At 37.7% G+C, this 23,158-nt stretch overlaps 1 protein-coding gene across 2 annotated transcripts; it reads left to right on the top strand.

Moving 5' to 3' along the window:
* The first annotated feature begins 1,043 nt into the window (after positions 1-1,043).
* RELL1 (RELT like 1) lies at positions 1,044-21,536 on the top strand. Of its 2 annotated transcripts, XR_007904906.1 has the most exons (8): positions 1,044-1,216; positions 9,926-10,165; positions 11,904-11,975; positions 13,224-13,281; positions 15,828-16,067; positions 16,729-16,931; positions 20,194-20,456; positions 21,018-21,536. XR_007904906.1 is itself a non-coding variant. In XM_051790092.1 (7 exons), the coding sequence occupies exons 1-6, from the start codon at positions 1,129-1,131 to the stop codon at positions 16,922-16,924; spliced, it is 894 nt and encodes a 297-aa protein (XP_051646052.1). In that variant the 5' UTR covers positions 1,044-1,128; the 3' UTR covers positions 16,925-16,931; positions 20,194-21,536. The 2 variants fall into 2 exon arrangements, 1 of the variants encoding a protein (XP_051646052.1); XM_051790092.1 differs by having other exon boundaries at positions 20,194-21,536.
* Positions 21,537-23,158: the final 1,622 nt, after the last annotated feature.

The following is a 23,158-nucleotide window of genomic DNA, read 5'->3' as shown; positions in this document are numbered from 1 at the left end:
ACTAAATAAATTATTTAGATTAAAATAACTTATAGCATTTAAACTCTAAGCTATAATTGCCTGTGCCTTGATACAAGGATATGGCTTTTGTTTCCTGCTAGGTCAGTAGAAAAGTCCAGCTGCAATTGCTGAAATACAAAGTGGGCCAAGGTCTAAGCATGGGAGCCAGTTTACCAGACTATAGATCTAAATTGGAGTTCAGCTGTGAAGATGAGGTAAGCAAGAGCAACGTCCCTGTGCACTAAGGGACTGTGAATGCAGGGTCACATTTTGGGTCACCAGAATTGTTTCTGAACACTTGCGTGAATGCTGCCGTGGTGGCAACGACTTCCACAGGACCTGTGGCCCCTCAGGGCAGGTGCACTGCTCTGCCCTTACAGTAAAGCAGCTCCAGTGCAGCTCTGATAACAAACCGGCCCCATGCGGGTGTCGGGGGGCTCCGGTGAAGAGAGATTGTCCTCAGCCATACCTCCTCAGCCCTGAGCCCTGCTATGCCGTGGCAGCGAGGAAGGTCCCGGCATGGTGAGCACAGCCACGGGGGGGGGCAGTGACAGAGGAGCCTTGCCTGGCCACAGCTGAAACCCACTGTTGCCAAGGGAGACACCCCCAAACCTGCCTGGGTGAGAGGCTCCCCCACGGGCACCCCCCTGAGGGTGGCACTGCACCCCAGCCGCTTTGCAGCAAACGACAAACGCAAAGCAGGAGTGTCAAGGAGTCATCTCCTTTAGGACACGATGCTCCGCGCCCATCTCGCCCCCTCTCTGCGCCCCAGCGTCGATACTGCAGGGCTGAGGGGGCCGGGCTCAGGAAACCACGTCTGGGAGCTGCAATACTAAACTGCTCCTGAGGGCACGGGGCGACCTCGGCGTAACCCCTGCTGCTGTGTGTAAGCACGTCCTGCCCCGTTCCCCAAGGCCGGGCCGAGCCGACCCGCACGCCCCAACCGCCCCCGAGCCCGCACGGCGGGCGCTGCGGGGCAGCACCGCCCCGGACCGGATCGGCGGCCCCGCGCAGGCGCAGTGCGGGCAGGGCGCGCCCGGCGGCGCTGGGCCGGGCTGGGCCGCGCCAGGCGGGGCGGCGGCAGCGACGCCGCTGCCAGCGCGGAGCAGCGCGGGCGAGGCGCCGGGAATGGCTCCGGCAGTGACCGGCGGGGTTCCGCCGACTGCGCCATCGTTGGGCTCCACGGCTGCCTGGCTGGGCGGCACCTCCGCTCTCGGTGGGTCGCTGCGGCCTCGGTCCTTCTCCGCGGGGGCAAGCTTCAGCCCGGGACCCCCTCGCTCCCCGCCGGCAGCCCCTGAGCCTCTCCGAGGGCTGTGACCTCGCTGGGCAGCGCAGCCTCTGCTGCCGCTCGGGTGCCTCGGCTGACCCCGCTGCTTCTGCCGGGAGCCTCCCCGCTCTCACGGCCGGGGCCGGGGCGGGTTACGGGGGATCCCCGGCATTCGGATCCTGCGCGGCTCGCGGCTGAGCGGCACGGCCGGGTACGGTGCCCTCCGCCCTGGCCCTCGGCAGCCCGGGCAGGGAGGGGGCTGAGCCTCCGCGGTGACAGGGCTGAGGTTTCTCCCGCCTGCCCGCGGGGCTCTCGGGGCGGGCGCTCCCGTGTCCCGCTCGGGCGGGCTGCGAGTGCTCTCCGCGATCACAGGACTCTTAGTGTCGCGACAGCCCCGGCCTGTGGATTGAGTAGTTGTGGCCACGAGTTGCGGGATAAAATAGAAAGAAAAGACTGTAATGAGCTGTACAAACTCGAGGCTGGCGACTCCTCCGAAGTTGATTTTTTTATTCCAGAATTGGATGTCTCTTAAGATAGAAGTGCATTAAAGAATTGTTTCTACTTCAGCCTCTCTCGTGAGTTTAAACTTGGCTTAGCGTTTGGGTTTTAGAAGTTAAGTTGACTGTCACCCTTGAGAACTCCAAAGAGTTCTCGCACACAGACGGTCAGCAGAAGTTAGCTCAAAATTACATTTTTTTTGTTTATGTCTAACCCCAACTGTTATGGTACTAATAATGTATAAGTGAAACTGAATTTGTTGCCTGTGTAGTCTGAAGTGCTTTTTTGTGCATTGTCTGTGCTTCTCAAACACTTATGTTAAAAATTGATGCTCATTTTTATCTGGTGGGTAAGTGTACCAGCTTGTTTCAGAGTAAACTTTAAACTTAATAGAAAGAGTTAAGATGGCCATACCTACTAGCAAAAAATTAGATAATAACTGTTTCTAGTTTTTACTTTTTCTGTGCTTTTTGTACATCTATATATTTCTTGGTGTAGGCCAGGTTGGACAGAAAGGTTTGAGGTATCTACCACCTGCTGTTTGTTTTCTGAAAGCAAGAGGAATGGAAGGCTTATCATCCAGTCCATCCTTCTCTTTGGGAGAGTGGAAAGAAATAAGTACCACTAGGCATCTTGAATTTCAGATGTGTTGACTGGTAGCTAGTGCTGCCTGAGGCTCTAATTCTTTTTTGGTTTTTAGGTTTTGTGTGGAGAGGCAAGAGCAGGAGAGGAGTTGTGGATTTTTCTTCTCTTCTTGATCATTACTCTCTCTTTTTTTTTTTTTTTTTTAACAGATAAAAAAATAATTTGTCCTTTGGTGGTTGTTACTTCCGAATATTCCTGCATGTTTCTACATGTTGGGATTACGCAGTTTGCCTACTACTGGCATTTTGAAGAGAGTGTTAACAGCTGTTTTAGTAAACCAAAGGTTGTGTATTCATAGGCTTATATTGACTTTCTACAAGTGTTTATACTCAGGATTGCTCTATTGAGCTTGAAGGCAGTTACGCTGGAGGACTGTTAGTATGTGATGTGCCTTTGTAGGGTTTAATAATGATAGCAGCAATTTAGTCTGGTATATCTAGATGAATAGAATCAACTTCTGCAAGCTAAAAGTTGATAAGAATAGCAAGAAATGTGAAATGTGTGAAAGAATTTTGTTCTTCCTCTGAGCTTGACACGCGGCTTCCTGTCAATGTGTCTGCTGTATCACAAGATCACAGTATATCTCTTTACACAAGAGGTATACTGGTTTTGGTTAAAATCGATTTTTGACTCCTGTAAACTAGTGAGGGTTGTTAGCTTGTGTAAATGCATTGATATAATGTGCTTGGTAGCATTGATTTAATGCTGCTCACTAGATGCTGATTGCACTTGTAAATTTATCTGTGATATGCAAAAGTTTTAAGTATCTGATGTGTCCAGGAAGGATTGTACTTATTTTTTTAACAGCCAAACTGGTGAAGTGTGCTTTATTAAATGCACATGGTGGCTGTTTGCAGTGTGTGTTTTATTTGAAAATTGAAATTTGAGGAAAAGTTTTCCAACAGAAGTGGAAATGCAAAGCATCAATTCTCTGTGTTTTTGCAGTAGGAGCTATGTGCTGCTCAAGTAGTCATCGAAACAATTACATCATATGCACTGCAATTTTAGCACTGGTAAATAGTGAACGTGAGCTTTTTGTTTCTGTATATGTTTGTGCAACATTATCAACATATTGTGCCTCACAAAGAAAGAACTGAATCTCTGTTATTTCCCTTAATATTTCAGTTTTTCCCTTTCTGAACAGGACAGAACTTCTCTAGTTATTCTTAATTTATTTTTTTTCTCATTGAATTCTGAATAGTATCAGATGCCTTCATAGTGTGACTGTTTGGACTGGCCGGATGACTGACAAGATGATTTATTAGGTTTGGTCTTCCCTTTTAGTTCCTAACAAGCTCTGTGTGGCAGTGTAGAAATTGCAATGCTTTAAAATAGTTGAGAGTTATGTGAATTATACAGTAATGCTTTTAGCTGTAGTTTGTTTGCTGTGAAAAGGAGCTGTCCTTTCATAGCAGGTATCTCCTCTCTGAACCCCCACCTCCAGGGTTTCAGAGAAGACTGCCTAAAACTTTTTGCAGACAATTCACTGGAAGTGTCTTGATAGGGTATGTAATTCAGAAAAAATTGGGATTAGTAAAGAACTTGTCAGGGCAGAGACTTGCCTTTCAGAGTAGAACGCTCTCCTTCCAGACCCACTGCAAAATTTGCCCTCAGTCATAATTATTGTAATGACTTCAGTGAGCCGAAGACTGTCTCTAATGTAAGGACGTGTAGCAAGCCTGAGGTACTATGAAAAACTTGCTGGCTTGTGGTCGTGAGCACAGTGTTGGGTAGCAAGGATGCTGCAGGTGGGTCCTCCCTGAGACTTGCTGCGTATGTCTTACTATCAGCATTCACAACGTAGGTGCAGTTGGAATGTGCTCTAAAGAAACGTGGTTGATCCTTCTGCTCCTTTTCTTGAGATACTGCTTTTGACAAATCTAATGAAGGTTTTGAAGTCTGTTCTTAGCAGCAATTCTTAATCAACCTTGCTTAACCTCTGAGGCAGTTGGCAGTGCTGTTATTAGTTGTCAGTATGTTCTTTCATCATGTGGCTTCCTTTTTGTCACCATGTTTCCTGCTTATTTCACTTATGGTTGTAGGGTCTGATTACTACAAGGAAGCTAGAAGTTGAGCGGAATTCACAAACTTGTTGAATGTTCTTCTTCGATGATAGGTGGTTTTCCTTTGTTACTGAGTTTATGCATATTCCCTGAAGTACAATTTCCTTGAACAATAGACAAAGCAAGTGGTAGGCAATGGTTTTCTTCACTTAAGAGTTTTTTCTTCTAGAAAATAAGTATTTTTCAACCTGTTGTCTTTACTGACTTTTCTAGTTTGTCTGCTCTCTTCTGTAGCTACCACCTTACTAATAAGGCAGAGAAGCCCAAATGTTTCCTGAATATTTTTGTATGTGTGTGTTTTGGGCAGTGGTATATTTTGACTTGTGATTGAAATTCCTTGTTATTTCATCTGCTTAGTTTTACAAAAGCAATTTGACTGTAGTATTCACAACAGATAAATACTGCTTAAATCAGATAACTTGTAAAAAGTGTATTTAATTTGAAGTTGCATCAAACTGTTCTTATTCAATTTATTATTGGTAAAATAACTAAAAACCTGTATTAAATAAGTACATGATTACCGTCAGAGTAAATGAATTGCCTAGACGATTTCACTGCTAAGCACTTGAATTAAAAATCTAAAAAATGAAATTCAACTTTGATAGCAGAAACCTCTACTGCAGCTCTAGTTAGGCTGGTTTACTATATCTCTGAATAAGTTGAATGTACTGAATGAAAGTCTTTAGCTGATTTAGAACTTTCTTCTTTTAAGAAAATATCTACCACGCCTAAAATACCAAGAAATATAAGCTGGTATTTAATTAATTTCACTAAAACTCAAATTAAGTTTTTAAAAATAAAGTTAGTTCTCTTAAATTCCTGACAGTGAGGTATTTAGTGTGTATTTACGAAATTGAGCTAATAAACAGGGGGTTTTTATTTTTATGTCTGAACTTAAAGGTAATTTAAAATGAAAAAAAGTTTTATTTTAAATGATACTTAAAATGAATGCTATAAATCAAAGAACAGATCCAGATTGAGCATCCTGACCTAGTGAAGGTGTCCCAGCTAATGGCAGGGGAGTTTGGACTACATAGTCTTTAAGGTCCTTTCCAATCCAAATCATTCCATGATCCATCCGCCTTAGATGTCTGACCTGGAGGTAAGAAGTCTCGCTAGAGTTTAATGGAGTTTAGAATATACTTCCTTTAGAGCCAGGAGAGGATGAAGCACTAAATATGATCATCAGATGCCTTTTCCTTGCAGGGGAGCTGGGCTTACAGGCTGCCTGACCATTCCTGCCTGTGGCGTTGCCAGCTTCATCAGTGCTTTGATGATGCCCTTCTAACAGTGTGTAGGTCTGCATGGTGAATTGAGCTAGAGGTGATCCAGGTATGGAAGAAAGAAAATGAAAAAAAAAATCACCAGAAAACCGCAAAAAAAAAAAAATCAAAACCCACCCATGGAAGCCATATCCTGTCTAATTATTTTGAACTTTAAGTGACTGCTCTTTTCCTGCAGATGTGAGGACTGGCACGCTAGTGGTGAGGAGGGAGAGAAACGCATAAACTGATGTTGCTACCGAGGCATGTTTTCCAGCTATGCTTAGCTGAGATGTTTGAGCAGATCATGTGCCATATCTGAATATTTCATTTGTCTTGTACTTAAATAGGTTGTACATGATCATATTTAATTTCTTTAAATATTAATTAATGTTAAGACCAACAATAGTTTGTTTCTGTACACTGTGAGATTGATAGCTATGTTTCATTTTCATGCCTGAGAGAGGAAATATGATCCTGTAACTCCTTGAACTTCATGGAGAAGAAAATAGCGAATATATATATGTACTTATTTTTAGCAGGTAGATTGCTAGAAAAATCAAATTCATAAAATGTAAACAAAGCTCTTTAAAAGGCATGCCATAAGATATAAAGGACATGGGCATAATGAGCAAAATCCAGAGAACCGAATAGGATTCTTTATCAGTGGAGCAGAGAGAAGATTACATCATTGTTTATGGGCCACTTTCTGTAAATTAAACAATACAAAAACAAGTGGGATGTGCTTGAAGTAATCAGCTGGATGTAGATTATGCTTAGATTTAGTATAGAAGAGTTAGAAAAATACAGTGCATTATTTTAATGATTCGTTGTATGTTGCTTATATAAGATCTAAACAGTTTTGATCTTTGTTATTAAAAGGATTTATTTTTCAAGAATCTGAGTAGGTTTTCAAGCAAGATAAGATTAGCATTAAATATTTCTAGAAATTTCTCGTGTGCTTTTTGAAAAGTTCGAGAATTGTCTATATTAATAAAAATTTAGAGCTTCGGGATAACTGTGGCTCATATTGGAGAGGTCCAAGTGATTGTGCCAAGTATGAAGTCTTTTGAAGTAGATGCACTTAAAACCAAGGGAAGAATAATTCTGCACCTCAGTGCAAGCAGAGTCTGCGATTGTGGTAGTAGGTACTAAAGGATGAGTTGTTCTGACCCTCCATTTGCATTGAAAGAGACAATAGGTGTGGAGGGTGAGGTGTTACCTTTGCAGGATCTTTAGCCACGCTTGGCAGGTAAGTTGTCTAGGTTAATCCCACTTTTTGACAGCAGGATGAAGTAGAATGACCTCTCTAAGGTGCTCCCACCTCTCTTTTCTGTGAGCTCATAAAACCTCGAGGGAGAAAGGTTTGTTACATAGTATTACCTTTGCTCCCAGCCTTCAAGACATTGTAGTCTTGGCATATTTTTGGGGTCAGACATTATTTTACTAATATGGAGGGAATATGGTATTTAACTAGGATGTTAGTAATATGCCTAGGCCATGTAAAAATTACAATTTAATGAAGGATGAAATATCTTTTCATTAATGTGCTAACTTTTTTCTCCTAAGTTCTGTTTCCTAAAGGTGCTATAAAATTTTCTTGAACAGTTGCTGAAGTGGACGAATGCTGCCTTTGTGTCAGAGTAACACTGATTAGAATCAGTGTAAAAGTCTTGTCTGAGGTTGACTGTCTTTATATTTTACTTCCTAGGTAAAGGATAAGTAAGGACAGCCAATATTCAACTTCAATACCTAGCATATATTCATTTTTAAGCCACAAGAGCACATGACATCTGAATTAGTAGCATAAGTGCAATTCATTATTTACATTTTTAAGCACCACTTTAAATGTGCTGAATATTGCTCCTAAATATTTTCATTTAGATTACATCTTCAAGTAATTTTGATGTGTAGACTGGTATACAATGACTGGTGTATAAAAATGCCAGGACGGCAAAACACGGAAGCAGATTAATTCCTTTATGAATTGACTTGAGTCAAGGAAGATTGCTATGGCTTGAACTTGTCATTAAAACCGTTGAGTAGCAATGTGAATTGTGAGAATGACGTAGTCTGATAATAAGCATAGTGTGCCTCTGGGGAAAGGGAATGGGGATCATACAATGAATGATATAGCTATGACTTGGGACATAAAATATATTGCTCATTTAGATAGGCAAGGCGTGGCTTTGCATAATGTCTAAGGTTTTTTAGGGCAGGCTGTGTAGGGTATTTGATAATGAGAGCTGAGTGCTTTGCTCTGCTTGTAAGCACCAAATATTTGGTGCACCAAATATTTGATTCAGCTGGTTAGTTTCTTCTAGGATATTTTGGTTTGCCTTTGGTGAATTTTTACATCTCTGAACAAAAAATGAATGGCATCAAGCAGTTTATGGACTTTGTATAAATGATGTGGTTTTACAGAACTGCTATTGATTTAATGTTTTACTAGTAATAAGCAAAATGCCTTGCAAGGTTATTTGTTTCTTGTTGAATTTTACTGGGAGAGTTGGATTTTAAGGTATCTAAAGGCAACGAAAGAAAAGGCATGTACGCTTATGTATATAAACTGGTATGGTGAAGTATCCATGTTAATTTAATGTGTTTTTAAAGGAAAGAAAGATTAGGTATGTTTTCCTGCCTAGTTCAAAAACTCTGTAAATCTTAACCCAGTTAGCTGACTAATCTGTGCTACAGAGTATTCGGTTGATAAATTATGAGTTTTTCAACATTATTCTGTCAGGAAAAAAAGTGCCAATATAGGCACAGTTCTCCTTTTAACTTGCATATATTGCATCTATTCTTTTAGTATTTGTCTAGATTGTCATCACCTGTTGACTGCAGATGAGATTGTAGCTGATATGGTTTTTTTATTGGTGTTTTATGTGTCTACAAGCAGTTGTACTAAATCATAAAACAGATTATGTAGGAAGAAAAAGAAACAGAAAACAAAGAAACTCAAACCATGGTTCTTAACATGCAAGCATTTACATGTGTTATATATTAGGTAGGCTGGGAATCTCAAACCGAGTGGTTTCTAATAGTTTGCTCTTTCAGAGGATGGCGATGGTGTATGTTTTCAGTGGCTGTGTCAAGCTGATGAGGTTTCAGGTTGATGATTTAAAAATAATTATGTAGAACTTTAGTATTTTTTTAATAGAGTCATAGAATGCTAAGGGTTGGAAGGGACCTTAAAGATCATCTAGTCCCAACCCCTCCTGCCATGATTTTTAAAATTTATTTGTGTATAACAACCATAAAAGTGGGCAAATGCTGAAACAGGTTGCCCAGAAATATGGAACACTCGTCATTCAGATGGAGCTTACCTGAGCAACCTGATCTAATCAGTGCTGCTTTTAGCAGCATTTGGACTGGTGAACTTCAGAGGTCCCTGCTACTGTAAATATTCTATACTTCTGGTAGTTCAAAAATCCCAGTTTATAATGTGGAATATACAACTGTGAAATTCAGAGCTTAATTGAAGCAAAAATGCTTAATTATGAATATACAGTTAGTATGTGACTGTGCTGTAACTTAAATTCTTTGCACATAAAAATAATTCTCTTTCACATCCTGTTTCAATTTTAAATATAAAATGGTTTCCAAATCTCAGACAAGCAAAGAATGAGCTCACCGTATGCAGTTGAGTAGAGGGTAAATGTTCTTTCTTTTGGGAAATCCCACTGTTAAGAAAAAAATTAAGGTTGTATCTCTCACACCTGATACTTTTTCTTTGCAAGGGTCAATACTAGATCCTGTATTTACTCACATATTAGGGAAGGATCCACATTTTGTTGTCAATTTTTTATGAACTTAGGACTGGAGGAATGGCATGGCATTTTCCTTGCTGATGTGAACTAGGAACAATGGTAGTGTTATTCTTCTGTGAGATATGCAAGCCCTCTATTTGAGATTACAAGCCTCTCAGGCTAGAATATTGTTGGTTCTTCACTGTTACAGAAAACCCACAATATTTCTTTAATGTATGTTAGACATTTGCAATTGCTTGTTGAAGAGGGACTTTCTACTGCTGCAGGTGTAAGTTCTCAGCCAGTAGTGTATGTGTTGTCCACGTCATCACAGAAGGTACATGGCATAGACACTGTGGGGATTTGGACGTGCTTGTAATTTTCTAAATGCTTTCAAATGATTTACAGTCTATAGTGATAACTGTTTATTTGTTTACATAGATGGAGAGGCTCCCCAGGTTTTGTCAATCCATGATTTACAGACAACTACTTTGACAACTAAAACTGATGGCAATGATGGCAAGACTGAACACCTAGAGTATATTGCCTTTGCTTTGGTTCCTGTTTTCTTCATCATGGGCCTTTTGGGGATCCTTATCTGCCATGTCCTTAAGAAAAAAGGTTATCGTTGTACAACGGAGGCTGAAGAAGTAGAAGAAGAAAAACTTGATGAAAAAATAGGTAATCAAGTATAATAAACAAGTTCCTATTTCTGTACATTGCTACTGCTGTGAAATAATTTATTGTGAGATTTCTGTCATTTCACTGTCTATATTTGACATCAAAGCAATATTAAGAAAAATATCTTTATTACTGTATGCCAGTTGGGTTTTGATCTTTGCCAATCAAAACTAGCAGTGTTCCAATTTCCCATGCAAGTCCTTTAACATCAGTTAAGAGCTTACAGAGGGATTAAATTGTCAGTATATTTGTTTGCAACTCCACAGTGCAGTTGGAGTCACCAGATAACATTTTGCATTCTACATGCTGTTTACAACAAAGTATTAGTTTACATAGTTCTATGTGAGGAGTAGCAAAAGGCTGCCATTTAAAGCCTAAAATCTTAGTTTTATGTTTAACAGTCTTAATTTGCACCTCTTGTGCTGTCATGGTCGTCTCCCCTTCTCCTTATAAAACCAAACCTTTGGACTGAATGGCTGCATTCTGTTTTAATGGAATGTCTACTTCTTGTAATTTTTTCTTAAAGATACCTTTATTTTTGTCCTAATGTTTGTTTGTACCCTCGTTTTTATGGTTCCTTGTTCTCATCTGTTCTTACTTGGGGAAAATAAAAGGACATTATCACTTGGGAAGGGATATAGTAACCCAGTATAACATTTGGCTAAGTAAAAACAAGAGCCAAGTCACTTGTAAATACTCTGGGCCTCTTCCTTTCTTTCAATTAATTTCTTTCAGTAGGTTCATAATGAATGTAAATTACAGTGGCTCTGTGGTGAGGGTAGAGCCATGTGGTGCAGTAATGATGTGTTGCTGTGTTCTTAAGCATTTACTGCCTGGGGCATGTGAGGAGTGAGTGGAACTGTCTGGTCTATCAGTTCACCTGAGTGTTAACAGCAGGGGAAGCCATAGAGTAGTGAAAGGGGGACATCACCTACATCTCAGTTTTGGGAAGTAGCTGTTTCTAAGTTACATTGCAGAGTTGCAGGTGTTAAGATGAAGCATGGGTACAGAGATTTACTCATTTACTATGCATTGAAAAATTTAGGGTCTTGCCTGTCAAACTTACCTCAATCCTTTAATTTTTAATAAAGCTTTATAACAATTATTAGGGAAGGGCAGAGTTGTGCCTCTTGGCTGTTCTAGTTGTCCCACTGATCTTTTTCAGCCTTCGGAAGTTATTCTGTGGAAACTTTCAGTACTGTTAATGGGTGCTTTCTATTCCAAAAGTTTTCAGATTTTTTTTTCATTAAAGTAATCAGTTGTTATGTCCTTGTAGATGTGGTGAAAAACTTAAATTGTATTCTTGTCATATTAGAAGCCAGTAATACCTGTTTTAAAATAGGGACTTGAGACAGTTAAATGATCTGTTTTGTTTTGGTTTTTTCTCCCTAATATTAGGATTAGAAATACTGCTCTCTTTTTTGTCTCCTGCTTAGCTACAGAAGGAGTTTTGGCATATGCTTATGAAAATACTGTGTTTATTTAATTCTTAGCTGAATTTCTTAGAGCTGATGTATAGATCGTAAACTTGTGTTCGTATTTTTTCCTGAATAAGGACTGAAAAGTCTTATTAAGCTTTTCCTCCATTGTGACAATAGGTCTTGTCTTTTTGTTTTTTAATGTAGTTTCTTCTGGTGTGTTTGGTTTTGTTATGGCTTTTTAAAATTTTGTTTTAAAATAATTCAGTTCTTTATTCAGAAGCCCAAGATACTGACAACATATTTATTTCTTTGCACAGAAATGAATGAAACTATACATGAGAATAGTGACACTGTGGGACAAATAGTTAACTACATCATGAAAAATGAAGGTATAGTATTGGGACATTGAAGTTATCAGCCTTTGTGATGGTATTCTTTAACAAATATGTTTTTTTCAGATAATCTGAAGTGTGTGTTTTCATTTAATAAGTGATTCGTTCATGCTTAGCTCTTCGAAATTGCCTTCACAAGGCAAAACTTCAAGCAGAATAGGGAAGTTTTTCGCTTACCCCAGAATTGTTTTGTATGGTAAGATAAGGTCATGCATTCCCTCATACTTTAACTGTTTGGGTATTTGATTTTTTTTTTCTTTGCTTCAACCTTTTGCTTTGTTTGTGAAGTAAAAGCTCAAAGTTGCTTTCTTAGTGTCAGTGTTTAAAGCCTGTGGAAACTTCTATGTTTTGACTAGATTAAACTTTTTGTCTTGAAGTGATTTTTGCAGCTCTTGTCTGATGAAAGGTTTGTGCATAAGTGAGACAATAGCATGTACTAACAGTAATGGCATCTTCATGCACTGTGTGTGCAAAGTAAAGGATAAAGATATGACTGAACAAATAAAATCATAGTTAAGCACCCCATGGAATACTTGGTTAGTTCAGAATGTATTTGCCCAATAGAAGAAACTTTTAGGAGACTGGATGTTTTTATAGTACAAGAAGCTTTAGCCTTTTAATTTTGTATAAATCAGAGTTCTAAGCATTGAACTGGCTTTGAGTTACTTCTGAATGAAGACTAGTCCTCTGGAAAAGTGGTATTTTTGGGTCTGTGTGTGGGGCTTTTGGGGTTTTGTTGTTTGTGGGTTTTTTTGTTTGTTTGTTTAATTTTTTAAATATTTTTTTTAACTGTTAGGGCTTTGAGCTTGTGTATTTTTCTTTGTGGTTGGGGTTAGGTAATTTGTGTTTGTTTGAGAATATGTGAGCAATTGATAGTGCTTGGGTGGTAATTAATTTGCATTTTGTAGGGCTCACTTAAACTGCTCTTCTTAATCTGAAGTTGCTTTAAACATGTGAGGTGATTCAGAGATCTTGTTTGAGAGTTCTGTGCAGACAGCTACGTTATATGGCTTGTATTGGGGTGGAGCTTTGAACTGTAATTTTAGTAGTTTATGTTAAGAAATTCCTGTAGCATTATATTAACATTTTTTCCTGTAATTTTCTCTTATGCCTTTTTGGAGATGTACATAATGCAGTCATCTTTCTTTTAGATGAAATTTCTCTGAGGAACTTAAATTTGACTTTTTCTTTTTTCTGAAGTTAGAGCCGTTCACTTTTGAAGAGTTCTGTTTATTCTCATTGCAGCAAATGCTGATGTGTTAAAGGCCATGGTAGCAGATAGCAGTGTCTTTGAACCTGAAAGGTAATTACTTGTCATTTTAATGCATGTTTCCTGAGGCAACTAAAAACATACCCTTCCAAAGGATTTTGTTTCACAAACACTTTTAAGACTACATTGCTTGCTTGAGCTACCAGCTAAGAGGATAGTACTTAGATTTTCTCTGGTGTCTGACTCCCTAAATTGGTGACTGGTGTCTGACTGCCCTAGATTGGTGACTGGCACTTCTGGGTATGCGTGCGAGGTGTGCGATACGGTTTTACTGCTTGTTGAGCTAAAGATTACTGGTTTGCTTCAGAGTGAAGTTACTTAGAAGGTGGCTTAGTCCTAAGCTACTCTGACTTGAAGAGGCAGCACTTATTTAATTTGTGTGGATGTCAACTTAAAATAGACATCTCATTCTGTGTCTCCTGGTTTACTTTTTTCTTTGTAATTGTGGGAATATACATTGGCTGACCTATCTCTTACATTTTTTCACTGCACTCCTATTTAGATAATTATGTAGAGAAAGTAGTTCAGCCTTACAGATGCATCTTATGTGTAAGAGTACTTGTATCTGTACATAAGTACCTTTAACTACATCTACTACTACTTTAAATCCTTTTCATTTGTAACCCTGTGTTCATATTCAAGGCAGAGAAGTTCAAGTAGTATTGTGTCACCTATAAAAGAAGTGGGAGTATATAGTTTTAGCAAAACAAAGTTGAGTATGCAAGCATTAATCACCTATTCTAATGGTGAGAATCTTGGTTATTGAAGAAAAAAAAATTGAACTTATAAAAGGATTCCTTCTCAAATATAAGAATTATTTTTAAGCTTCTGTGGTGCAGTAGGAATATTTGCTTGAATATTTTGGTTAGGCATGTTTGATGTTATTTTGGGAGTTTTTGACTATAGTTTCAGTGGTGAATTAAAATATGAAAAGTATAAGGGGGAGGGAAAAATTGTTTGGTCTTACAGAATTTGACAGATACTCCTAAAGCTTTTGTAATCAAGTGCAAATCCACGGTGTACCTAACTTCAGTGCACTATAAAATAATTTCTAATTATAGAATAATAATGGCTGAGTAAAATCTGCACTTCTGCCACTTGAAGCCATTAGTTCCTGTCTTTGCTTCTGATACTGAACAGATTTTATTTTTCTTAATAGCATTTTCTTGTTTATTTGAAGACCATTGAATGTCTGCTGTCAATATTTTTATTTGGAAAATAAGCATCCAAGTAACTCCAGTCTTCTACAGCATGTTTTACTTCTTTAATTTGTTCTTTCTGTTCTCCTTTGGAGTCTCTTCAGTTTGTTAGTATTTTTCTTGAAATAACATTCCTAAACCTGCATAGTAGTATCAACTGTGTCATGATTAATGCTGAGTAATGTAACTTTAGGTTCACAGGTTATATTCCTGTTATTTCCATTGTGAAGTTTGTCCTTAAGCAAGACCATGTTCATGATTCATGTTCAACTCATGATTATCTTTTTCTGGAGTGATCATCTGTTCAGTTGCTTTTTCATCTGGGTTTGTGTGAAGGTTTTCTGCTAAAACACTGAAAATGTTGTCCTTACTGCAACTCATCCAGTATTTTTAGTAAGATTTCTGTACATGTGAGTGTCTTTCACACTCTCTGACCATTGTAATTTCTTATCTTGTCCTCTGCAGTTGCTGTGGGTGATCTAAAGTCTGTGGGTACTTTAGCTATTCTTCTATTCTGTTACCCAGTGAACTATTTAAAACACTGAATATTATCAGGACCAGAATAACCACACTCTGTATGTCTTTCCAGTTTCATAGTAACTACTGATACATAACTTTCTGTATGTCTTTTTAGTTTGTTTTTTTTTTTTTACAAGGTGTGCTACCTTACTCTACAGTTACTTCACCTTTCGTGAGCTCTGGTTTGCTTTACGAGAATGTGTTGCATGACAGTGTCAAAATGGATGCTGAAGTTCAAAAAAGTACATCTGGTTTCAATCTGTGCTGTTTTTCTGGTTTAGAATAAAATTATATTTATTTGATTAGATATTCTCAAATGCCTTTTGGTGGTTGTATTGCTTTTTCTTTCTTTCTGGGTACTCAAACTTTATTTTTTCCCCTGAAACTAAATGATAAGTTCATTTCTTTTTGTCATAGACATTTTAGTTTTGCCTTTTTTCATTATGGGACTATGCTTTTCTTCTGGGAGTTCTTTGAGATACTGTAACAATTCTGAAATACTTTCCATAGTTCTCCAGTGTGAATGTAATCAGCCTATTGGATGTCTTCATCAGTATAAGTTCATGTAACTTGTTCTTTTCTATTTTAGGCTGATTTTTTTTCTCTTCATTTCCTTGCCTTTTGTGTTAGTTACTGTAATCACATGACTGCTGATGAATTAATTTCTGGAAGTGATTTTGACTGCAAAAATATGGTATCAGAGGGAATCTTAAACCACACATTCTCACAAATAAATGATCCCTGAAAAAACTAGCTATTCACTAAACCCTAACTGAAGGTTATATCTTATCTTTTTTTTTCGTTTTTAAGAAACTGGATTTTATAGTAAACATTAAATTTCCTTTATGCATTTTCTTATAGCCCTTTATCTCCTACCTCTCCTGAGAGTCCAATGAGTCCAGGGACTCCTTTGTCACCCGGTGCTGTTCCGTTCAAGCACAACTGCAAAGCCCATCACTTCCATACTGTTGGGGGAGTGGTAGAAAAGGATGTTTGTACTCGTTGTAGTCACAAACGATGGCACCTTATAAAGCCAGCTCACAAATCTAAAGAGAACAGAAGAAGTCGTATTGGAGAAGTTACAGTCCTTTCTGTGGGAAGGTAAGCCTTAGATCATTTTGCTGTATACTTTTCTTAGGAATGCTACAGCGGCCAGTGTTGGATCAGATATCCATTGATTCAACTCTGTTTATAGCATCAGTGATTTTTTTTTTTCATACCCCTGTTAGTATTAGACTGAAATTATTTCTGGAAGAAATAAATGTGATATTTTTAAGAACTGTGTAAGAAGATGGAGATTTACTGTGGGTATAAATCCAGTGCTATTGCTCAATTGGTACAGGCTAAAAAGAAACAAGGATTGCACACATAATAAATTCCTCTGTTTCTGAAATTGATATTTCTCAAGAAAGTGTGAGCTATAGAAGCCACTTCATTCTCCTTGTTATTTTTAATTTCTAACTTCTGCTGTAGTTCTGTTTGAAAATTACTGTTCTAAGAAGTAGGATGCAATCTGTGGATTCTGCTTTAAAACAAAATTTCCTGAGAAAGTGTGATTCAGCAGTAGTGAGTATTAGAAAGACATGTAGGTAATAATAGGAAGGAAGATTGCTCTGAAGTGAAGCAGGGTCTGTGTGGGTGTCTGCTCTGATGTCTAGTTCTTGAGACCTGGAAATTTGTTCCTTCTCATACAACCGGTTCTGAGAATGACCTAACTAATCTCTGGGGAAATAAAACTCAATCTTTCTTTTGTTTCCTTAAGATTTCGAGTCACAAAAGTGGAGCACAAATCAAATTCCAAAGAACGGAAGAGCTTGATGTCTGTTACTGGCGTGGAGAGTGTCAATGGTGACATGCCTGCCACGCCTGTGAAACAAGAAGTGAGCGAAGCACCTGCCACGCCAGTGAAACAGGAAATGCAGGAGAGGAGAAGCTCAGAGAGGAGAAGCTCAGAGTAAACTGCAGGTATCGAATATTTGGAACTCGTATTGAAAGCATTATGTTGTGAAATACGTGAAGTAATCAGTAAAGTTGAAAATGTATCAGTTCCGTTTGAAAACTCAGCTTTCAATTACAAAACTCTCTGCACAAGTCTGCAAAATTTATATTTGGTCGCTCAGTTAATGATAACTTGGTAAAAGCTTATTTACCCACCAAGTTCTTACCTAATTGTTTTTTTCAGACCTTTTAATTAGAGTAGATGTTGAAATAAAAACTTCTTTGTGGAGGCGACATCACTAGTGCACGAAATAAAACATTTGCATATTAATTTTTGGCAATAAACAATGGCTCAGATTTAGTAGCAATGTGCTTATTACTCAAACAAGTGCTACTGACAGTTGTATCACTCAAACAACTATGGTGCTTCTTCCCTGTGCTTGCTGCTTTGTACTGTGTGATTATTTGAGATGATTGCTTATTGGATACTTCTCTGATAGATCAGTGGAGTTTTGACTAATAACAATGGAGACATGAAACTGCCTGTATCACAGGGATCTAACTGAGCCAGGTGGTTGGGGTTTTCTTGTGAGTCATTAAACTTCAGTGAATTGCTTGAGGTACCCTATTAAGCATGTCAAAAACATGTCTGGCATGGTTTTGGAATGCAACCCTGACTATGTTGGTTTTTTTAACTGTTCAAAGTGTTAGGGGAAAAAAACCCTGTAAGTTAATATGTTTTGCTTCTAAATGATGACACACTGATTGATAATATGAAGGGGAAAAGTGATTTTATACCACTGTGATTCAAATTCAGACTTGACCCTTAAGGAAGAAAGGTTCTAGGGTGGCATAATAAAGGTATTGGACTTGAAGATAGTGAACAAAGTGCACAGTGTTCTGTATGCTGAGAGAAAGGATAAAATTATGTTGTGTCAGCTCTGTCCAGTTTCAAACTCTTGGTAACTTCAAATAGGAGAGGGAAATGCACAAGAGGAAATTGGGCCTGTTTACATATGTAACAAGACTCAAACCCCCTTGAGTATCTTGAGATTAAAGTAGAGAGCTGGTACAGGATGGGGTTACTTCTTCCAACATTTGCTGGCAGCACGGGTTTGACTGTTAGACTAATCAGAGTGTATTTGCCTGGCTGCTGTGTCACATCGGTTTTTTGAACCATTGCTATAGAGGAAGAAAGACTTGGAGTTGTGGTATACTTCCAAATATTTAAAAGTTGTGGAGGGTAATGAAATAAATTGTTTTATTTGCTCAGTGGCTAAGAAGATAATAATAGGCTAAATTGCAAGGAGGTGGAGTTCAGGTTTCAAAACTTAAAAAGTTGGAATAAGCTGTTGCATCTTTATTGCTGGACATTTGTAAGACCAGACTGGACAAATGCTTTTCAATATCAGTGTTTTGATTTTTGTTCTGTAACAAATTTTTGCAAGTCATAGCTGCCTAGTGGCTGCTGTTTCATTGTTTCTGTGTAATCTGAGAAGAATCTACAGATGTCAGTGAAAGGCAAACTTTACTCTTAGTTTCTCATTCAGAATTATGTCCTTGTGCTCAGGTTTTTTTTTAATGTTGGTGTGGTTTCTTTTTTATTTCTTCCCTTTTTAAAAATCAGTATTAGCTAAATGCAGTAGAAGATAACCTCTTCCTTCACTGGCTGCATTGGCATTTCTGTGCCCAGCTAATTGTTTTATTGCTCCTATGACTATTGTTATTTCTTTTCTAGATGTCTCATGGTAACATCATCAGATTGTTTATAATACGATGTTTTTTATTGAAGGCAGGCTAGTTATCTTCTCTTTAAACATAAGAAATAGAAAGGAAGGGGCATATATGAAAAATTTCAGTGCATTTTGATTGAAAAAAAATGTTTTGAAATCACTCTAAAAATGTTTTGTAGTCCAGTTTTCTTTCTAATTTGTTCTTTCCTCTCCTAAATAAGAAAGCTTTTTCTTGTAATTACCTAAAAGTTCTACCATTACTATTTGAATCTAAAAATAAGTTGTTCTCTAGAGAGATACGATAGTAAAGCTATAAAAAAATTGTCCATCTATGGCAGCTTTTTATTGTAGAACCTCCCTTAGGATTAACGTTTTGCCTCTTCTGAAAACAAATGTTCTAATAGCAGAGAAATGGCTCCGCAGAATCTTTTAATGGTCTCTCCAGTCCAATAGAGCTATTTTGTAAATCAACTGGGAAATTAGCCAGACCTTTTTGATGTGTACTACAAAAAATAAACGTCTTGCTTGAAAGGCTTTGATACTGTTTACTAGCACGGTTCCAGATCAGTTTTTGTCCACTGTCATGAAAATCTGTACACATGTAAACAGGTACTAGTTAGACCTTTACTTAAACTACTTGTTTCAGACTTCCAATAAATTATTGTAGCTTAATATTTTGAAACTGAACAGATAAGCAGCATTTAAGACTTTTGTGCCTCCAGTCAATAAATGTCTGATTAAAAGCTTATAGTTCTGGGAAATTTGGCTCAAATCTTCAGATGCAGAGGAAGAAGGCAAACACAGATATGTGTTTAACTGCTACCAGAAAAGGTTTGTTCTGTCATTCGGAGGCAGTAGATTTGTGCTTTGTGGCTGACTTTAACCTCTGTTACTGAGAGTTCCTGCATGAGATGGAACTCCTGAGTTGGGCAGTCCCTCAGTGATGTAGTATGATGATGAGGTTGCTTGTGTTCACTGTTCTCAAGTTCAGGGCTTTTTTCCCCTAAACTGACATGTTCTGAAGTGACCTTTGTAATGTTTCAACTTATCCTGTGTATTGCTGGCTGCATCATTTGAAGTTGTAGCATGTCTTCTCCGTGTCTCCAAGGTCCATGTTCTCAGCAGGCTCCATTTCATCAGTAAAGTTTATTTAAAATATATGTAGTAGCACATAAAAGAAGTAGTAGATACACAGCTGATAACTAAAGTCAAAACTTTTGAGTTGACCTCTTGCACATCCATTTTAAGTACTGGGTAAACAAGCACTGGTACGCTGAAGCTGTGTAACATTTTCCATTCCTAGGGCTTTGCACTGTGGTGTGATTTGTCAGTTTGTCCATGTGTTTGTCTGTTCTTTTCAAGAAAACCAGCTGAATTTTTAGTTTGTCTTTAGGATTTCACATGCTAAATGTGGAATGCACCGCAACCACTTCATGCGATTGTGGCTTTTTTTTTTTCCACTTCAGAACAACTGCTAGGTTTTTAATTGGTGTGTTCATCCTAAAACTAATTTTGCTATTTAGGTTTATTTTTAGAATTGTTTTCTTCTCTTACAGGTGGAACTTTTAGAAGAAGCTTGTCTGTGAGCACTTTGGAGAAAACTGAAAACTCCCAGGAGATGCGTACTATTTAAGGAAATGTATTTATGGCACCTGCAGCATTTTACAGGTTCTGTGATGGCATTCATGCAAGGTTGAACACTTAATGGGTTTTGACCAGTAAAATCAGTAAGATTTAGACACTTAAATACTGTTGAGCTGTGTGGACATCATACCAAGTGGCTTCATCTTGGAAAGAAAGCAGTTTTTGGACAGGAAAGGTAAAAGCCTTATGAAGTCTTTAATTTTTTTTGTACTTAGACAAACATTTCTAGTGAGCTCAATATTAAAAGGAATACAATGACCCTGTGGATAAACTGCGTTCACCCCAGTGGTCCATCTGGATTTTTCTTCTTCTCTTCTGCCCACTCCAGAACTGACAAGTGTTTGCTGAGGATAAAAGCCAGGCTTTGAAGGATGAAAATATTCTTTTAATCTAACTGCTAGAAGCCAAGTAAAACATACAAGGAAATAATTATGTCAGCCAAATCTGCATCTGTGCCTTTAGTACATAAGCCCTCAAGCTCTGTGAAGGGTATTTCACAGCAGAGTGGTTCAGCTATATGCAGATGTTAAATTAAATTGTTGTTTTCCCCCACCCCTTACCTTCCCCTTACTACTTAATATAGGCATATTTTCCTATGCAGTTAGATGAGCTCTTGGGAAGATTACTTTCTTCAAGGCCTTTTGTTCTCCCATTTTCTTGTAACTGCTCACTTGTATTTGAAGAATACCTAATAGTTTTGCTTTTTTTTTTTTTTTTTTTTTGTTTTTACCCACAGGTTCCTTATTAAGCTAAGGCAGCATATTTCAACCCTTAGATAAGGATATGGAATATTTGGCGTGAAAAAATTTATGGCATATATACTAAATTGCTTCAGAGTGGCTTTGTTGGACTGAGGGTAGCTGTTTTCATTGGCACCAAAAACTTAAGCCAGTGTCACTCCCTTCATATTTTAAGTGTGACTTACTGCTAAAAATACCATGGTATTTTGATGTTAATTATTTGTATCTACTTATGATCTCTGCTTTGTCCTATTACTTGTTTTGGGGAGACAAATCTCTGTAATACTTAGCAAACTTTTCTATGTAATAGAAACTGAAAAATAACATTTGTTCTGAGTGCCTAAGAATGTAAGCTCTAATGTAATGCATTTTAGTAGAGATTGCACTATATTCTGAGAACTGTAACTTAATCTGCTTTATGAACTCAATGAAAATCAGCGTATGTTTTTGAAATTGATTTATTTTAAATACCTTCAATCTTTTTAATCCAAGTGCTCTAAACTGTTTCTCCTTCATATCTGAGAATTGTGTTCTTCATCAATTCATACAGTGTTAACAGTCAGTGTGTACAAAATTAATCTTGCTTGTGTATTAGATACTCTTGTGTCTTCTCAGGAAACATTAAGTTTTTTCACTCTTGGTGAAAGCATATGCTGCTGATGGTCTTCCTTTTACTTGTATCCCCAAGATATTGATTGGGCCTATTCAACGATGCTATATTTGCCAAAAACCCACACCACTGCCCACCAAAACTTTGAAAATAATGTGTGTTTGTTTGTGTGTTTTGGTTTTGGTTTTTTTTTTTTTTAATTGATGTTTTTAGAGATAATCGTCTGTCCTTGAGAACCCAAAATAATTGTTTGGCTAGGACCAGAACCCGAGTGTTCAGCATCCCTGCTCCCCTTAATTTAAACTTGGCTTATGAAATCTCTTCAGTATTTAAGTACAACATAAACACCAAGCTCACCTTATAGGCATACGTTAAGCTTCACTTGATTATTAGTGTGAAGAACTAATATTTCTAGAAGATGTAATTAGTATTGATTATAGTAGTTAGTTTTCAGTTTCCAAGAGATTGATAGCTATGAGTATAAAATGTTGCTGGGAAAAGGGAATATTGGGCAAAACCAAGCAGTTTCAAATAATTTTCAGAAAGGATTTACACAATTACAGACTGTTCCAAAAACTTTTTTTAAAAAAAGGGTGATTTATTTTGATACTGTATTTTGATACATGATGGGTTAGTACTGCAAATAAATTTGTCAAAAGGATGGAAGAAAGTTTAAATAGAAATATGTATTTTTTTACTTATTATAAAAGTAGTTTCTATTTTGATTCCATTGAAAATATGTAGAATAAAGGGAATGGGAAGATGTTGGATATGTAAAACACTTACCTGTATAAAATGGTTAACTAAGGTATTATCAGATCTGATATGTTCAAGAATTGAATTTATGCATTGCTTCTTGAGTAAGAGAGGATTTAGAAACTGTGCCTGTTTCACTGCCTTTAACACTACAGTGCTATTTTATAGGGGTATGGATATTGCTATATTAGTTTTTACCTTTCTTAAATTTGCATATCAAATGTATTTTAACAAAATAGTTTATATACAACTTTTATACTACCAAGCAGTAAATAAAAAAATATTGATTCTTAAGCTTGCTCGTGACTTCCTTAAGCCTGCATCCACTGCGTGGAATTTAACACAATCTTAATGTACAATGCAATCTCTTTGCATCTTAAGTTTTTGTTTATGGAGGTAGTAAGGTTAGGTGATTGTGTGATGTACTTCAGAGCAGTTTTATTTTCTTCAGAAAGGACAAATATTACTTTAGTTCCATGTTTTATATGGAAAAGAAGGAAATCTATGCTTTAATCCAAGCTGGTATCTAATCAGATTAAAAGTATCAAGACTTTTAACTTTTTACTATATTTGAGATTAAGTTTTTAAAAAATATGCAACATTATTCTCAATTCTATTTGTAAGGTAGGGAATGAAAAATCACAAATGACAGCAAGCTCTTGCAGTTGTTTCCTCTCAGCCTGTGTCTTTCTGTGCTTAATTTGTTACATTATGTTCTCACAGATGACCGATCTGTAAATGGCATTAAAAATGGGTTTTACTGTATGAATA

Source organism: Manacus candei, unplaced genomic scaffold (genome assembly GCF_025592945.1).
Source record: "Manacus candei isolate 608988 ecotype Guabito, Panama unplaced genomic scaffold, ASM2559294v1 h1tg000028l, whole genome shotgun sequence".
In the NCBI taxonomy this organism is placed as follows: Eukaryota; Metazoa; Chordata; class Aves; order Passeriformes; family Pipridae; genus Manacus; species Manacus candei.
Note: the sequence above shows the minus strand (reverse complement) of the source record. Positions and strands in the feature narration are given on the sequence as shown.